At 47.9% G+C, this 12,487-nt stretch overlaps 3 protein-coding genes across 3 annotated transcripts in view; 1 reads left to right on the top strand and 2 right to left on the bottom strand.

The window, feature by feature from the left end:
• LOC141105440 (uncharacterized) overlaps nucleotides 1–100 on the bottom strand; it is a 91,835-nt gene extending 91,735 nt beyond the window's left edge. The window contains 1 exon segment of the mRNA XM_073595295.1: nucleotides 5–100. The gene's annotated coding sequence lies outside the window, so the exon portion shown is untranslated.
• Nucleotides 1–12,487, top strand: part of LOC141106783 (uncharacterized) — a 258,502-nt gene that overhangs the window by 205,222 nt on the left and 40,793 nt on the right.
• LOC141104692 (uncharacterized) lies at nucleotides 2,006–11,252 on the bottom strand. Its single transcript, XM_073594364.1, has 8 exons — nucleotides 11,181–11,252; nucleotides 5,722–5,836; nucleotides 4,949–5,083; nucleotides 4,737–4,860; nucleotides 4,532–4,620; nucleotides 4,230–4,451; nucleotides 3,786–3,927; nucleotides 2,006–3,627 (listed from the first exon to the last, which is right to left on the bottom strand). Exons 2-8 carry the CDS (start codon nucleotides 5,815–5,817, stop codon nucleotides 2,300–2,302), a joined length of 2,136 nt encoding a protein of 711 aa, XP_073450465.1. The 5' UTR covers nucleotides 5,818–5,836; nucleotides 11,181–11,252; the 3' UTR covers nucleotides 2,006–2,299.

Below are 12,487 nucleotides of genomic sequence, written 5' to 3'. Positions count from 1 at the left end.
TTACCTCCTCTGCTGCAAGTTCCAACAATGTCTCCTCTCTACTTCCTCCCGACTCACCTCTCACCCGGAACTTCCTGTCTGTATGTGACATCACTTCCTGTCTTCCATAGAGACTTCCTGTCTTCCATAGAAACTTGCCTGGGTAGAAGTGAGATCACCACCTTGTGGAGCTCAGAGGATTTGCAGCCCCGAGAAACGTCTCAGTGTGGGCACGGCCTTGTGCTGTGTGTTTATGTACTGTATCTCCTTATACACTACATTGCCAAAAGTATTGGGAGGCCTGCCTTAACACGCACATGAACTTTAATGGCCCCCCAGTCTTAGTGCGTAGCAGGGGAGGGCTGGCAGCCTTAGGCCAGGGGGGCAAGTCCAGTCAAGTGGTCCATCGACCCACAGGCCAGCCACGGACAGCAGGACCCACAGGCCATGGCTAGAAGGACTCACAGGCCATGGCCAGCAGGACTCACAAGCCATGGCCAGCTCCCAGAAGGACCCACAGGCCATGGACAGCACAGAACCTGACAGCCAGACAGTGTTGAGGGCTATTTCCTATTTTGAGGTTACTGGGTGGGCAGGGCACTGGGACAGGGTAATGGGATCTCTCACCTCAGTGATGACGATGGCAACTCATCCTCCTGAGGGGGGGTGATGACAACTTCAAGTTGCAGCCAGCGTCCAGCCTGGGCCAGTCACGCCCCGGTCTCTGCCTGCCTCCAGTCCAAGGACTCCGGGACTTGTAGTGGAAAAGTAAGCTGCTCTCAGTCAGTTATTTCTTCTCTCTGTGACTGTCTCTCTAAAAAACTTCAAGTTGCAGCCATCCAGCACCCAGCCTGAGCCAGTCACAGACATCCTAACCTGCAAAAACTCATTTCAGGGAGGTGACGATTCGTGCCACAGCCTTACCAGTGCCAATTAAATGCAGCCTATGAGTGTCCTTCAGTGCCTCCTCATCAGTGCCCACCAGTGCAGCCTTTCAGTGCCCACCAGTTCAGCCCATTAGTGCCACCTCATCAGTGTCCACCAGCACAGCCTCACTGTCCACCATCAGAGCGCTCCCGGCTCCGTCCCGCCCCCTCCCCTGGCTACAGACAGAAGACAGAGCAGCCGTACTCCATTCAGCTACTCTGTCTTCTGGCCCAGCGCTCTCAAGTGTCCGGGGGCCCGCAGCCAAATGTGGGAGACTTGGAATGTCTGCAGTCACGTGACGTGCGTGACCCGCCGTGCGCCCCGCCTCTGAAGAGTCAGTCTCCAAGAGTTGTAGTTTCTGGATGCTGCGCGCCGCTGCTCAGTTCTCTCCACCCACCGCCACCAGGAACTTTAGCGCAGTCCAGACTACAACTCCCAGAATGCAGACAGCAGCCATTTGAATATATAAGTTAGACAGCCTGAGGGGAATTTTTCACCCTGTCCCACTGCCCAGCCCACTGTTTGCACCTATAACAGCTTCAATTCTTCTGGGAAGGCCGTCCACAAGGTTTAGGAGTGTGTCTATGGGAAAGCACATTTGTGAGGTCGGGCACTGATGTTGGACGAGAAGGCCTGGCTCACAGTCTCCGCTCCAACTCATCCCAAAGGGTGGGCCAACTCAATATTGAACCCTACGGACTAAGTAGTTGTGATGATATGTACGGATTTACTAACACATGTCAAAGTTGAAAAATTGAGCTTAGGCATTAACATTTGTATTACCCTTAGGCGTGAAGGACAACAAAGAGATTTCCTATGACTGTCAGCCCCATCTAATGGCCATAATGAGGTATCTCTCCTGAACAACCTGAAATTCCACATTATGGCCACTAGATGGAGCCAATGATCATAGGAAATCACTTTATGAAATAAAATACGACCAGAATTTGTCATAGTACGGCGAATGCTCGTCACACTTGGTCAACAATTTTTTTTAAACTAGACCTGTAAATGTTTATTACATATAGATAGTCTGGTTGAAAAAAGACACAAGTCCATCTAGTTCAATCAAAAGAGAAAAAAAATTTACACCACAAAATTTACCAATGAGAGGTAATGACTCCATTTTTATTTTTCTCCTGCTATCAATGGCCAACACGGTACAACACTTCATCCATGTCTTTGGTGATCTCTGATCTCCTTATCAACTGTTTCTTACATGATGAAGATCAGCCATGGAGTATATCTGAGGTGTATATCAGGGTGTGCTTCTTCCCCACATGTCCAGCAACATTCACATACAAGACATTTCCCGCACTCACTAATACACCTCGAGGGTTGTGTGGGACCCCTGATGTACAGGAAGACAGGACTTCAGTGAGGAACAATTCCCTCACTCAGGACAGGAATGCGGCTTCTCCCCCGTGTGAGACCTCTGATGTTTGTTAAAATCTGACTTCTTTGAAAAAGATTTCCCGCACTCAGGACAGGAGTACGGCTTCTCACCCATGTGCCATCTTTGATGCTTGTAAAGACGGGACATGTCTAAAAAGCATTTTCCGCACTCAGGACAGGCAAATGGCTTCTCCCCCGTGTGTGACCTCAGATGTGTGACCAGTTGTGATTTTTTTGCAAATCGTTTCCCGCACTCAGAACAGGAAAGTGGCTTCTCCTTCTTGTGTGATCTCTGATGTCTGTTACGATTGGACTTCTCCGAAAAACATTTCCCGCACTCAGTACAAGAATACGGCTTTTCCCCCGTGTGAGACCTCTGATGTGAGACAATGTCTGATTTTTGTACAAAACATTTCCCACACTCAGGACAGGAATACAGCTTCTCACCCGTGTGCCATCTCTGATGTTTGTTAAGATGCGACTTATCTGAAAAACATTTCCCGCACTCAGGACAACAGTATGGCTTCTCACCCGTGTGCAATCTCTGATGTCTGTTAAGATGTGACTTAGCTGAAAAACATTTCCCACACTCAGGACAGGAATACGGCTTCTCCCCCGTGTGACATCTTTTATGCATATTAAGAGTGGATTGAAAATAGAAACTCTTCCCGCACTCAGTACAGGGGAACCTCTTACATGTTATAAAGACGGCACTGTCCCTCTCGGGATAAGAGGAATATGATGGTCCGGCACCGTCCCTCACAGTCTGAGGTTCCTCAGGATAAGAGGAATACGATGGTCCGGCACCGTCCCTCACAGTCTGAGGTTCCTCAGGATAAGAGGAATACAATGGTCCGGCACCGTCCCGCACAGTCTGAGGTTCCTCAGGATAAGAGGAATACGATGGTCCGGCACCGTCCCTCACAGTCTGAGGTTCCTCAGGATAAGAGGAATACGATGGTCCGGCACCGTCCCGCACAGTCTGAGGTTCCTCAGGATAAGAGGAATACGATGGTCCGGCACCGTCCCGCACAGTCTGAGGTTCCTCAGGATAAGAGGAATACGATGGTCCGGCACCGTCCCGCACAGTCTGAGGTTCCTCAGGATAAGAGGAATACGATGGTCCGGCTCCGTCCCGCACAGTCTGAGGTTCCTCAGGATAAGAGGAATATGATGGTCCATCTACACTGTGTGGTGCCGGATGGACATTTGAGGTAGCCGGGTTTTCTCCTGGACTATACTGTGTGATGTCCTCATCTTCTACTTTACAGTCTGGAGACAAAGTGAGACAATCCTCTGAGGTTTTCCTCATCTCCCGTCCATCTACTAAAATAGATATACAAAGATTATTACTAGACATGAGCTTATTGGTTCCCCAAAACCAGGACTCACCTCAAGGTAACTAGTAAATGGATTCCTGCCCTACTCTGGACCAATCAGTGAGCAGTATGGGTGGAGTAATGAATTTAGTGTTAATGACCCACCTGTGCTGATCTCTGTAGGAGTGTCCTCCTCTATAAATGTCCCCGTTATTCCATCCTCCTCCATAGACTGCTGATCATCCCTCACATACCTCTCTTCTTCTTCTGCTTTAACCTCAACTTTTATTTCTATCAGATCTTCACCCTACACCAAGAGAAGGATCAACAATAACATCTGTAAAATATAAGCTCACGTAAAAAAAATCCACACATCATCTCCACAAGTCCATGTTCTAGATCAGTGGTTCTCAACTCCAGTCCTCAGGACCCACTAACAGGCCAGGTTTGCAAGTTAACAGAAATACATCACAGGTGATATAATTTGCTGCTCAGTGATTGCAGTATTCTAGTCTGCATCTCCGCAAGGTAATACCTAAAATCTGGCCTGTTAGTGGTTCCTGAGGACAGGAGTTGAGAACCACTGTTCTAGATGCTCCATCCACCAACCTTGTAACAATGAGGGATGGTGTGACCTTCCTGTGTGGAATGCCGGGAATACAGAGGACGGGGACATCTCTCTGGCAGTTTTCTCTTATTAGGTGGTTCCATCATATTGTCCTTGTAGGGATCTTTGGGTTCTACAGAAAGCCCCTTCATCACACCATATTGCCCATCCTCCTCTTTATACTCTTCTTTAACAACAATGTTATAATCCCCCAAGGTTCCACTCTAAATATATAATAAAACATTCTTTATAACACAAATGGCTTGTATAAAAATCATACCAGCAATCATTTTTGACCATCTACCTGATGACGATGAGGGATGGTGTGACCTTCCTGTGTGGAATACAGAGGATGGAGACATCTCTCTGGTGGGATCCCATTACTGTATCCATCTGTAGGAAACACACACACTGACTGAATACATTGTTTCTATGTGTTTATCAGATGATGGGGGATCTAGGTGGACCCTCCGTACTGCTCTCTCCTTTACAATAAAGTCTCCTCTTACCCGGTGATGTGAGGGGCGGCTGATTGTCCATCATGACGTCCTTGTAGAGATCCTTGTGTCCTTCTAAATACTCCCACTCCTCCATGGAGAAATAGACAGTGACATCCTGACACCTTATAGGAACCTGACACACACAATGATACAGTCACCATCCAGACACATCCCTTGTCTGTTACTGGATAATGTCCCAGAATTCCCAGAATCCTCCTCACCTCTCCTGTCAGCAGCTCCATCATCTTCTTGGTGACTTCTAGAATCTTCTCCATGTTGTGTCTCTCAGGTTTTAGGGAGTCACATGGAGGCACTGTGATGGTCATATGATCACCTGACTTCACAAGAGGAAATCTCTGTATTGGGGAACCAATAGGAATATCATGTTAGAATCCCAGAATCCTCCTCACCTCTCCGGTCAGGTCTGTGTTTTATTAATAGAGATAAGAGTGATGTCATGTGACCTCCCAGAATCCTCCTCACCTCTCCGGTCAGGTCTGTGTTTTATTAATAGAGATAAGGGTGATGTCATGTGACCTCCCAGAATCCTCCTCACCTCTCCGGTCAGGTCTGTGTTTTATTAATAGAGATAAGAGTGATGTCATGTGACCTCCCAGAATCCTCCTCACCTCTCCAGTCAGGTCTGTGTTTTATTAATAGAGATAAGAGTGATGTCATGTGACCTCCCAGAATCCTCCTCACCTCTCCGGTCAGGTCTGTGTTTTATTAATAGAGATAAGAGTGATGTCATATGACCTCCCAGAATCCTCCTCACCTCTCCGGTCAGGTCTGTGTTTTATTACTAGAGATAAGGGTGATGTCATGTGACCTCCCAGAATCCCCCTCACCTCTCTGGTCAGGTCTGTGTTTTATTACTAGAGATAAGGGTGATGTCATGTGACCTCCCAGAATCCTCCTCACCTCTCCGGTCAGGTCTGTGTTTTATTAATAGAGATAAGAGTGATGTCATGTGACCTCCCAGAATCCTCCTCACCTCTCCGGTCAGCAGGTAGATGATCTCCAGGGTGAGGTTTAGTATCTTCTCAGTCATGTGACTCCGGTCCTCCTCCATCCTCAGTGATGTGGTCATGTGATCTATGCCGGTTTCTCTGTAGAGGAATAGAGGAGAATTATCTGGACTGTATTGGTTATACAATATTAGGATGGGGATATAAGTATTTATTATACCGGCTGCCCCCCCGCATAGTTGCCAACATTGTAAAAAAAAAATGTGGGACACTTTTGTGGCTGTAGGCGGAGCTGTCCAATAATTAGGGGGCGGGGCATTCACCAGCAGGCGTGGCCTATCAAAAACAGACGCGCCGAAAATGGGCGTGGTTTACGCGAAATTGTGGGCGTGGCTTAAATGGGCGTGGCTCTAGAGGGTGTGGTTAGAGTCTGAAATGAATGAGGGATGGAGAGGGGGGGAGAGGGGGAGAGAGAGGGAAATGACGGGACAGCAGCCCCAGATCCTACACAATAAAAATATGTGTATTCTAGAAAGTTTAACAATCAGCAGATAAAGATACTCCAAACACCTGGTGTTAATGCTTCAATCATCCCGGCACCATGGTTGTTATGGTGTCAGGATGATTGAAGCGCATTATTTCTATTATTACATTGTAATATAAAATGAAATCATTCAACTCACCATAATGCAGAATCAGTGGGATCCCTGAGCGTGTCACCTGCCACGTCGCCTGCCACCAGCCGTCCGTCCTTGCTTCAGATGTCCGAGCAGAGTCCGTCCTTGCATCAGGTGCCCCCAGCGGAGCCCCCCTCACACCAGGAGTCCCCGGCGGAGCCCCCCTCACATCAGAAGTCCCCAGCGGAGCCCCCTCACATCAAGAGTCCCCAGCGGAGCCCCCCTCACATCAGGAGTCCCCGGCGGAGCCCCCCTCACATCAGGTGTCCCCGGCGGAGCCCCCCCTCACACCAGGAGTCCCCAGCGGAGCCCCCCTCACACCAGGAGTCCCCGGCGGAGCCCCCCTCACATCAGAAGTCCCCAGTGGAGCCCCCCTCACATCAGAAGTCCCCAGCGGAGCCCCCCTCACACCAGGAGTCCCCGGCGGAGCCCCCCCTCACACCAGGAGTCCCCGGCGGAGCCCCCCCTCACATCAGGAGTCCCCGGCGGAGCCCCCCCTCACATCAGGAGTCCCCGGCGGAGCTCCCCCTCACATCAGGTGTCCCCAGTGCCCCCGCCTCACATCAGGTGTCCCCAGTGCCCCCCCCTCACATCAGGTGTCCCCAGTGCCCCCCCCACTCAAACAGGTGTCCCCAGTGCCCCCACCCTCACATCAGGTGTCCCCCCCTCACATCAGGTGTCCCCAGTGCCCCCCCCACTCACATCAGGTGTCCCCCCCTCACATCAGGTGTCCCCCCCTCACATCAGGTGTCCCCCACTCACATCAGGTGTCCCCAGTGCCCCCCCCCACTCACATCAGGTGTCCCCAGTGCCCCCCCCCACTCACATCAGGTGTCCCCCCTCACATCAGGTGTCCCCAGTGCCCTCCCCCCCTCACATCAGGTGTCCCCCCCTCACATCAGGTGTCCCCCCCTCACATCAGGTGTCCCCAGTGCCCCCCCCCTCACATCAGGTGTCCCCCCCTCACATCAGGTGTCCCCAGTGCCCCCCCCCTCACATCAGGTGTCCCCCCCTCACATCAGGTGTCCCCAGTGCCCCCCCCCTCACATCAGGTGTCCCCCCCTCACATCAGGTGTCCCCAGTGCCCCCCCCCACTCACATCAGGTGTCCCCAGTGCCCCCCCCCACTCACATCAGGTGTCCCCTGTGCCCCCCCCCACTCACATCGTGTCCCACAGCGGTGCGCGCGCTCACCCCCCACCTAGAACCCCCGCCCCTTTCCATATCAGACTGGCAGCGGGGCGGGGGGTAGGCGGGGCGAGGCGGAGCGGGGCGGGCCGAGGCGGGGCGAGGCGGAGCGGAGCGGGCCGAGGCGGGGCGGGCCGAGGCAGGCCGAGGCGGAGCGGGGCGGGCCGAGGCGGAGCGGGGCGGGCCGAGGCGGAGCGGGGCAGGGGGTGGGCGGCGACGCAGAAGCTTCGTCTAGCCCCCCCCCCCAGCCGTCTTCCTGAACTCCAACAAAATGGCGGCCGGCGGAGACAATGTCTCCGCCGGCCGCCGACCTCTAGCGGCGGCGGCGGCGGCAGCGGCGGCGGTTTCAAAAACCGGAACCGAATTTTTCGGGACATTTCCCGGGACGCCACAAATCCGGGAATGAAGTCCAAGTCCCGGGAATGTCCCGGGAAATTCGGGACAGTTGGCAGCTATGCCCCCGGTGTAAAGTGACACATGAAGTTTGGGTTACTTAGGGGCCTATTTATAACAACATTTTAATAATCTTTTGTCCAGCAACTCTACATGTACATTCTTGTTGTGCCAATTGGGCGAATACAAATATTGTTTTGCTTTTTTTTTTACCTCTTCTGAACAAATGTTGTTTTTATTATGGTCGATAGTAGTAACGTTGGTAGGGCCACACAAACTAGAGGCAGGGTACATCTACCGACCAATACAGCCCCAGTTCACACATGAGGCCGGCGATTGGCTGAATAAGTGAACAATCCTCTCCAACTGCTTACATATCATCTTGGGTATGCAGGCTCCCCATTCACCACTCCCATAATGATCTTCATCTAAACTTGCATCTAAGCCTTCAAAATGGTTCCCTTGCAGTGGGACATTTTTTATTCTAGACACTTTTACTTACCTGATCTCTTCATTCCTGCCGGCTCTTCTGGGTTGTAAGAATGGTCCCAGCCCAGGCTTCGTGACTCTAGGTTCTCGCCTAGGCTCTGGCAGTTGCAGGCCTTTTGACATCATCAGAAACATTGAGGAGCCCATAGCCCTTCACTGGATGTGACCACATCGAGGGACAATGCATTGCCAGAGCGAAGGTGAGCAGAGGAGATTACCAGTCAATTTGTTTAGTTCCAAATTCGTTTTTTTAACAAATTTTGACAAATTCGTTAATTCCGAAATTTCTGAATTTTTCAATTTCCGAAATATCCGAATTTTCCAAAATTTTTCAATTTCCGAATTTTTCAATTTCCGAAATTTCTGAATTTCCGAATTTCAAAATGAGTGAATTTCGTATTTCTGAATTTGGAAATTCGGAAAATTTCAGAAATTGGAAAATTCGAATTCGGAAATTTCAGAAATTCGAAACTTCGGAAATTTGAAAATCCGAAAAAAAGTATGAAAATCTGAAAATTCAAAAGAATGAAAATCCGAAAATTTGAAAACCCGAAAATCTGAAATAACGAACTAATAATAACTGATTAATTAAATTCTAGGTATTGGAATTTCCTTTCAAATTTGGCTGTTGGTGAACGTAACGAGTACGAATTTATCCGAAGTTACGAATTATCTGAAATAACAAAGGCCGTATCTAAAAGAATGGAACTTAACTATCTAATAATAATAAATGACAATAATAATAATACAACCTTTTTATTATTATTTATTATCAATTTGTTCCATTTCATTTGTTTAGATGCGGCATTCGTTATTTCGGATAATTCGTAACTTCAGATAAATTTGTATTCGTTACGTTTACAAACAGCCAAATTTGAAAGGAAATTCCAATACCTATAATTTAATAGTTAGTTATTATTTCGAATTTTACTGATTTTCTTTCTTTTTTTCAGATTTTTGAATTTTCGGATTGTCTAATTTGTGAATTTCCGAAATTCGAAAAATTAAAAATTCAGAATTTAAAAAATCCGAAAATTTCAGAAATTCAAATATCCGAAAATTCGAATATCCGAATTCTCGAATTTCCAATAAAAGCAAAAAAACGGATGAAACGAAAACAAACAACTTTTTTGTCAGTGCACATTTCTACCAGTCGCTGGGGTGCAGATGATCGGGGTAGGTAAAAGTGCTTTTCATGGCCCTCTGAACCTAAATCAGAGTATTTACATCTTGCAGTGGGGCTGGCCATGCTATGGAAAGGTGATGCTATTTAGGTTGTTCATGGTGTTTCTCCATTCCCTGGAGATTGGCTGTAACCACTCCATTCCCTGGAGATCAGTTGTAAAGTTTGGGGCAATTTTACATTTTTCACATACAAGTTAATATTTGTATTTGATATATATATATATTTTGAAAGCAGAGAACAGAATTACGCTTAACTTTATTACTACTACATAGGGGGCCAGTCCCCTCTCATTTGGCTCCCCCTTTTGATCTCCATTGTCTTCCGGCCTTCCTTGCTCCCGTCGTCTGAGTTATCGTTGGGGTCAGCACAGCCAACCTTTTTTCCCTGATTGGTTGTCCTCAACCTTCAACCTTTTTCCTGTATCCAAGATAACTGGTTTCCACATTCCCGGTCAGTAGACATGGTGATAAAACTATAACTAAGTAAATTGTAAATATCATAAACCTCTATAAACACCAGCTCCTGATGAAGAGGATTGACGCATAATCTTGAAACGCGTAGAGTTTCACTCTGTATATTTGTACAAGAGTGATGTAAACTAGGTGGATTTCTATGATTTCATGTGGATATATACCATTGAACTTGTAAACTTGTGATACCAATTTCCCCATGTATCTAAGTTTTTAGAATTTGTATTATTAAACTTATATTAATTTTTACATCTATAGTCCAGGAGGCCGTTAGATTACAGCAATTCTCAACGAAACTGGAGAAAATAGACAAATACAGCAAGCTTCAAATGAGGAGAGGTACAGAGTAGAGGGTGGATGAAGAACCTGAAAAGTGCTTTGAGGGGATAGGAGGATTCCAACACCACCTCCTTTAATTAGCTCCTCCACTGGCCACAGTGACCAGGGAATGACAGCTGTGAACCTCGAAGTGATGAAATACTCAACACTTCTGGGTTCATTCACTAAAGGGGAGATCGAAGAATGGATTACCCTCCACTCCATCATCCATGGACCAGCAGGAAGGACAGTGGAGTCCGAGGTACATGGCGGAGGTGGTCAGACACGGGGATGGTTGGTATCTTCAACGGAAGGGTGTGGAAATGCAAATTTCAGTACAATCTGATTTAAAATCTCATCCCTCGTTACAAGAGACTGCTAAGGTAAGAAGGTGACACATCTCGAAAACGAAGACAATGTTCTGGCCCCGTGAGGAAATGTTATGACCCTGAAGGGGTTAATCTACTTTTCCACACTACGGGGTTGATTTATTAAAACTGGAGAGTGCAAAATCTGATGCAGCTCTGCAACTTAGCCAATCGGCTTCTTCAATTAAGTTTTGACAAAAAAAAAAAAAATCCTGGAAGCTGATTGGTTTCTATGCAGGGTTGCACCAGATTTTTTACACTCCAGTTTTAGTAAATCAAACCCAATATGTGTGTATCATCATCTGCTGGAGATAAAAGACATCACAGTGACTATGGAGGAAGAGGACGGACATGAGGGGGGGTTACTGGGTGTAAATAGAAGATAAGATCTTTTTACCTCCTCTGCTGCCACTTCCAGCAATGTCTCCTCTCTACTTCCTCCTGACTCACCTCTGACCCAGAACTTCCTGTCTATACCTGACATCACTTCCTGTCTTCCATAGAGACTTCTTGTCTGGCTTGAAGTGAGATCACCACCTTGAGGAGCTCAGAGGAACTGCATCCCCTAGAAGAGTCTTGTAGTGTGAACACGGCCTTGTGCTGTATGTATGTACTGTATATCCTTATAGATGGGGTCATCTCAACTCCCACCAAGGGAGGGGGGGGAAGAAATATATAACTGCCTAGTCCAGCTTTTCTCAGCCAGGGTTCCTCCAAAGCTTTCTAGGGGGTTCCTTGAGCAATAATCAATTTCTATCTCTCAGTAACAACTGACATCAATGATCTGTAAAGGGGGGCTGGCTTCCATTGATGACAATATAAGAATGTCCTTCTCCCACTGACCACTGATATAAGGGGGTCCTTCTCCCATTTATCACCAGTGTAAGGGACCACTACACTGACCACTGATATTAGGGTGTCCTTCTCCCATTGGTCACCAATGCAAGAGACCACTACACTGACCACTGATATAAGGGGGTCCTTCTCCTATTGGTCACCAATGTAAAGGAAAACTACACTGACCACTGATATAAGGGGGTCCTTCTCCCATTGGTCACCAACGCAAGAGACCGCTACACTGACCACTGATATAAGGGGGTCCTTCTCCCATTGGTCACCAACGCAAGAGACCACTACACTGACCACTGATATAAGGGGGTCCTTCTCCTGTTGGTCACCATTGTAAAGGAAAACTACACTGACCACTGATATAAGGGGGTCCTTCTCCTATTGGTCACCAATGCAAGGGACCACTACACTGACCACTGATATAAGGGAGTCCTTCTCCTATTGGTCACCAATGTAAAGGAAAACTACACTGACCACTGATATAAGAGGGTCGTTCTCCCATTGGTCTCCAATGCAAGGGACCAAGACCACTGATATAAGGGGGGCCTTCTCCCATTGGTCACAAATGTGAGGGACCACTGAGTATGAGCTCTGGGTTTGGACTGAACAAAGGTTTAGACAGAAGTTGGCATGCTTGGGGGTTCAGTGAATGATGGGTGAACTAAATGGGTGTTCAGCTGAGTTGAACCTTCGGCTGCAGCCTTACTATGCTGGGAAATGTAACAGCTCCACTATCTATGTTAGGCTATATACGAAAAAACTCCTGACCACTGCACTCTAAATGCAGGGCTCCATATAACACACTCCTGACCACTGCATGCTTTACCCTATTCCGTATATGATATACTGCAGTCC

This window comes from Aquarana catesbeiana, linkage group LG08 (genome assembly GCF_042186555.1).
Source record: "Aquarana catesbeiana isolate 2022-GZ linkage group LG08, ASM4218655v1, whole genome shotgun sequence".
Lineage (NCBI taxonomy): Eukaryota > Metazoa > Chordata > Amphibia > Anura > Ranidae > Aquarana > Aquarana catesbeiana.
The sequence above is the reverse complement of the archived record's forward strand: the minus strand, read 5'-3'. Positions and strand labels throughout refer to the sequence as shown.

Coding starts and splice junctions, on each gene's coding strand:
- LOC141104692 (XM_073594364.1), bottom strand. CDS start 5,817: ATGACCACATCACTGAGGATGGAGGAGGACCGGAGTCACATGACTGAG. Junction 4,621..4,736: donor GCCGCCCCTCACATCACCGG/GTAAGAGGAGAC, acceptor TGTTTCCTACAG/ATGGATACAGTAATGGGATC. Junction 4,452..4,531: donor CCATCCCTCATCGTCATCAG/GTAGATGGTCAA, acceptor TTATATATTTAG/AGTGGAACCTTGGGGGATTA.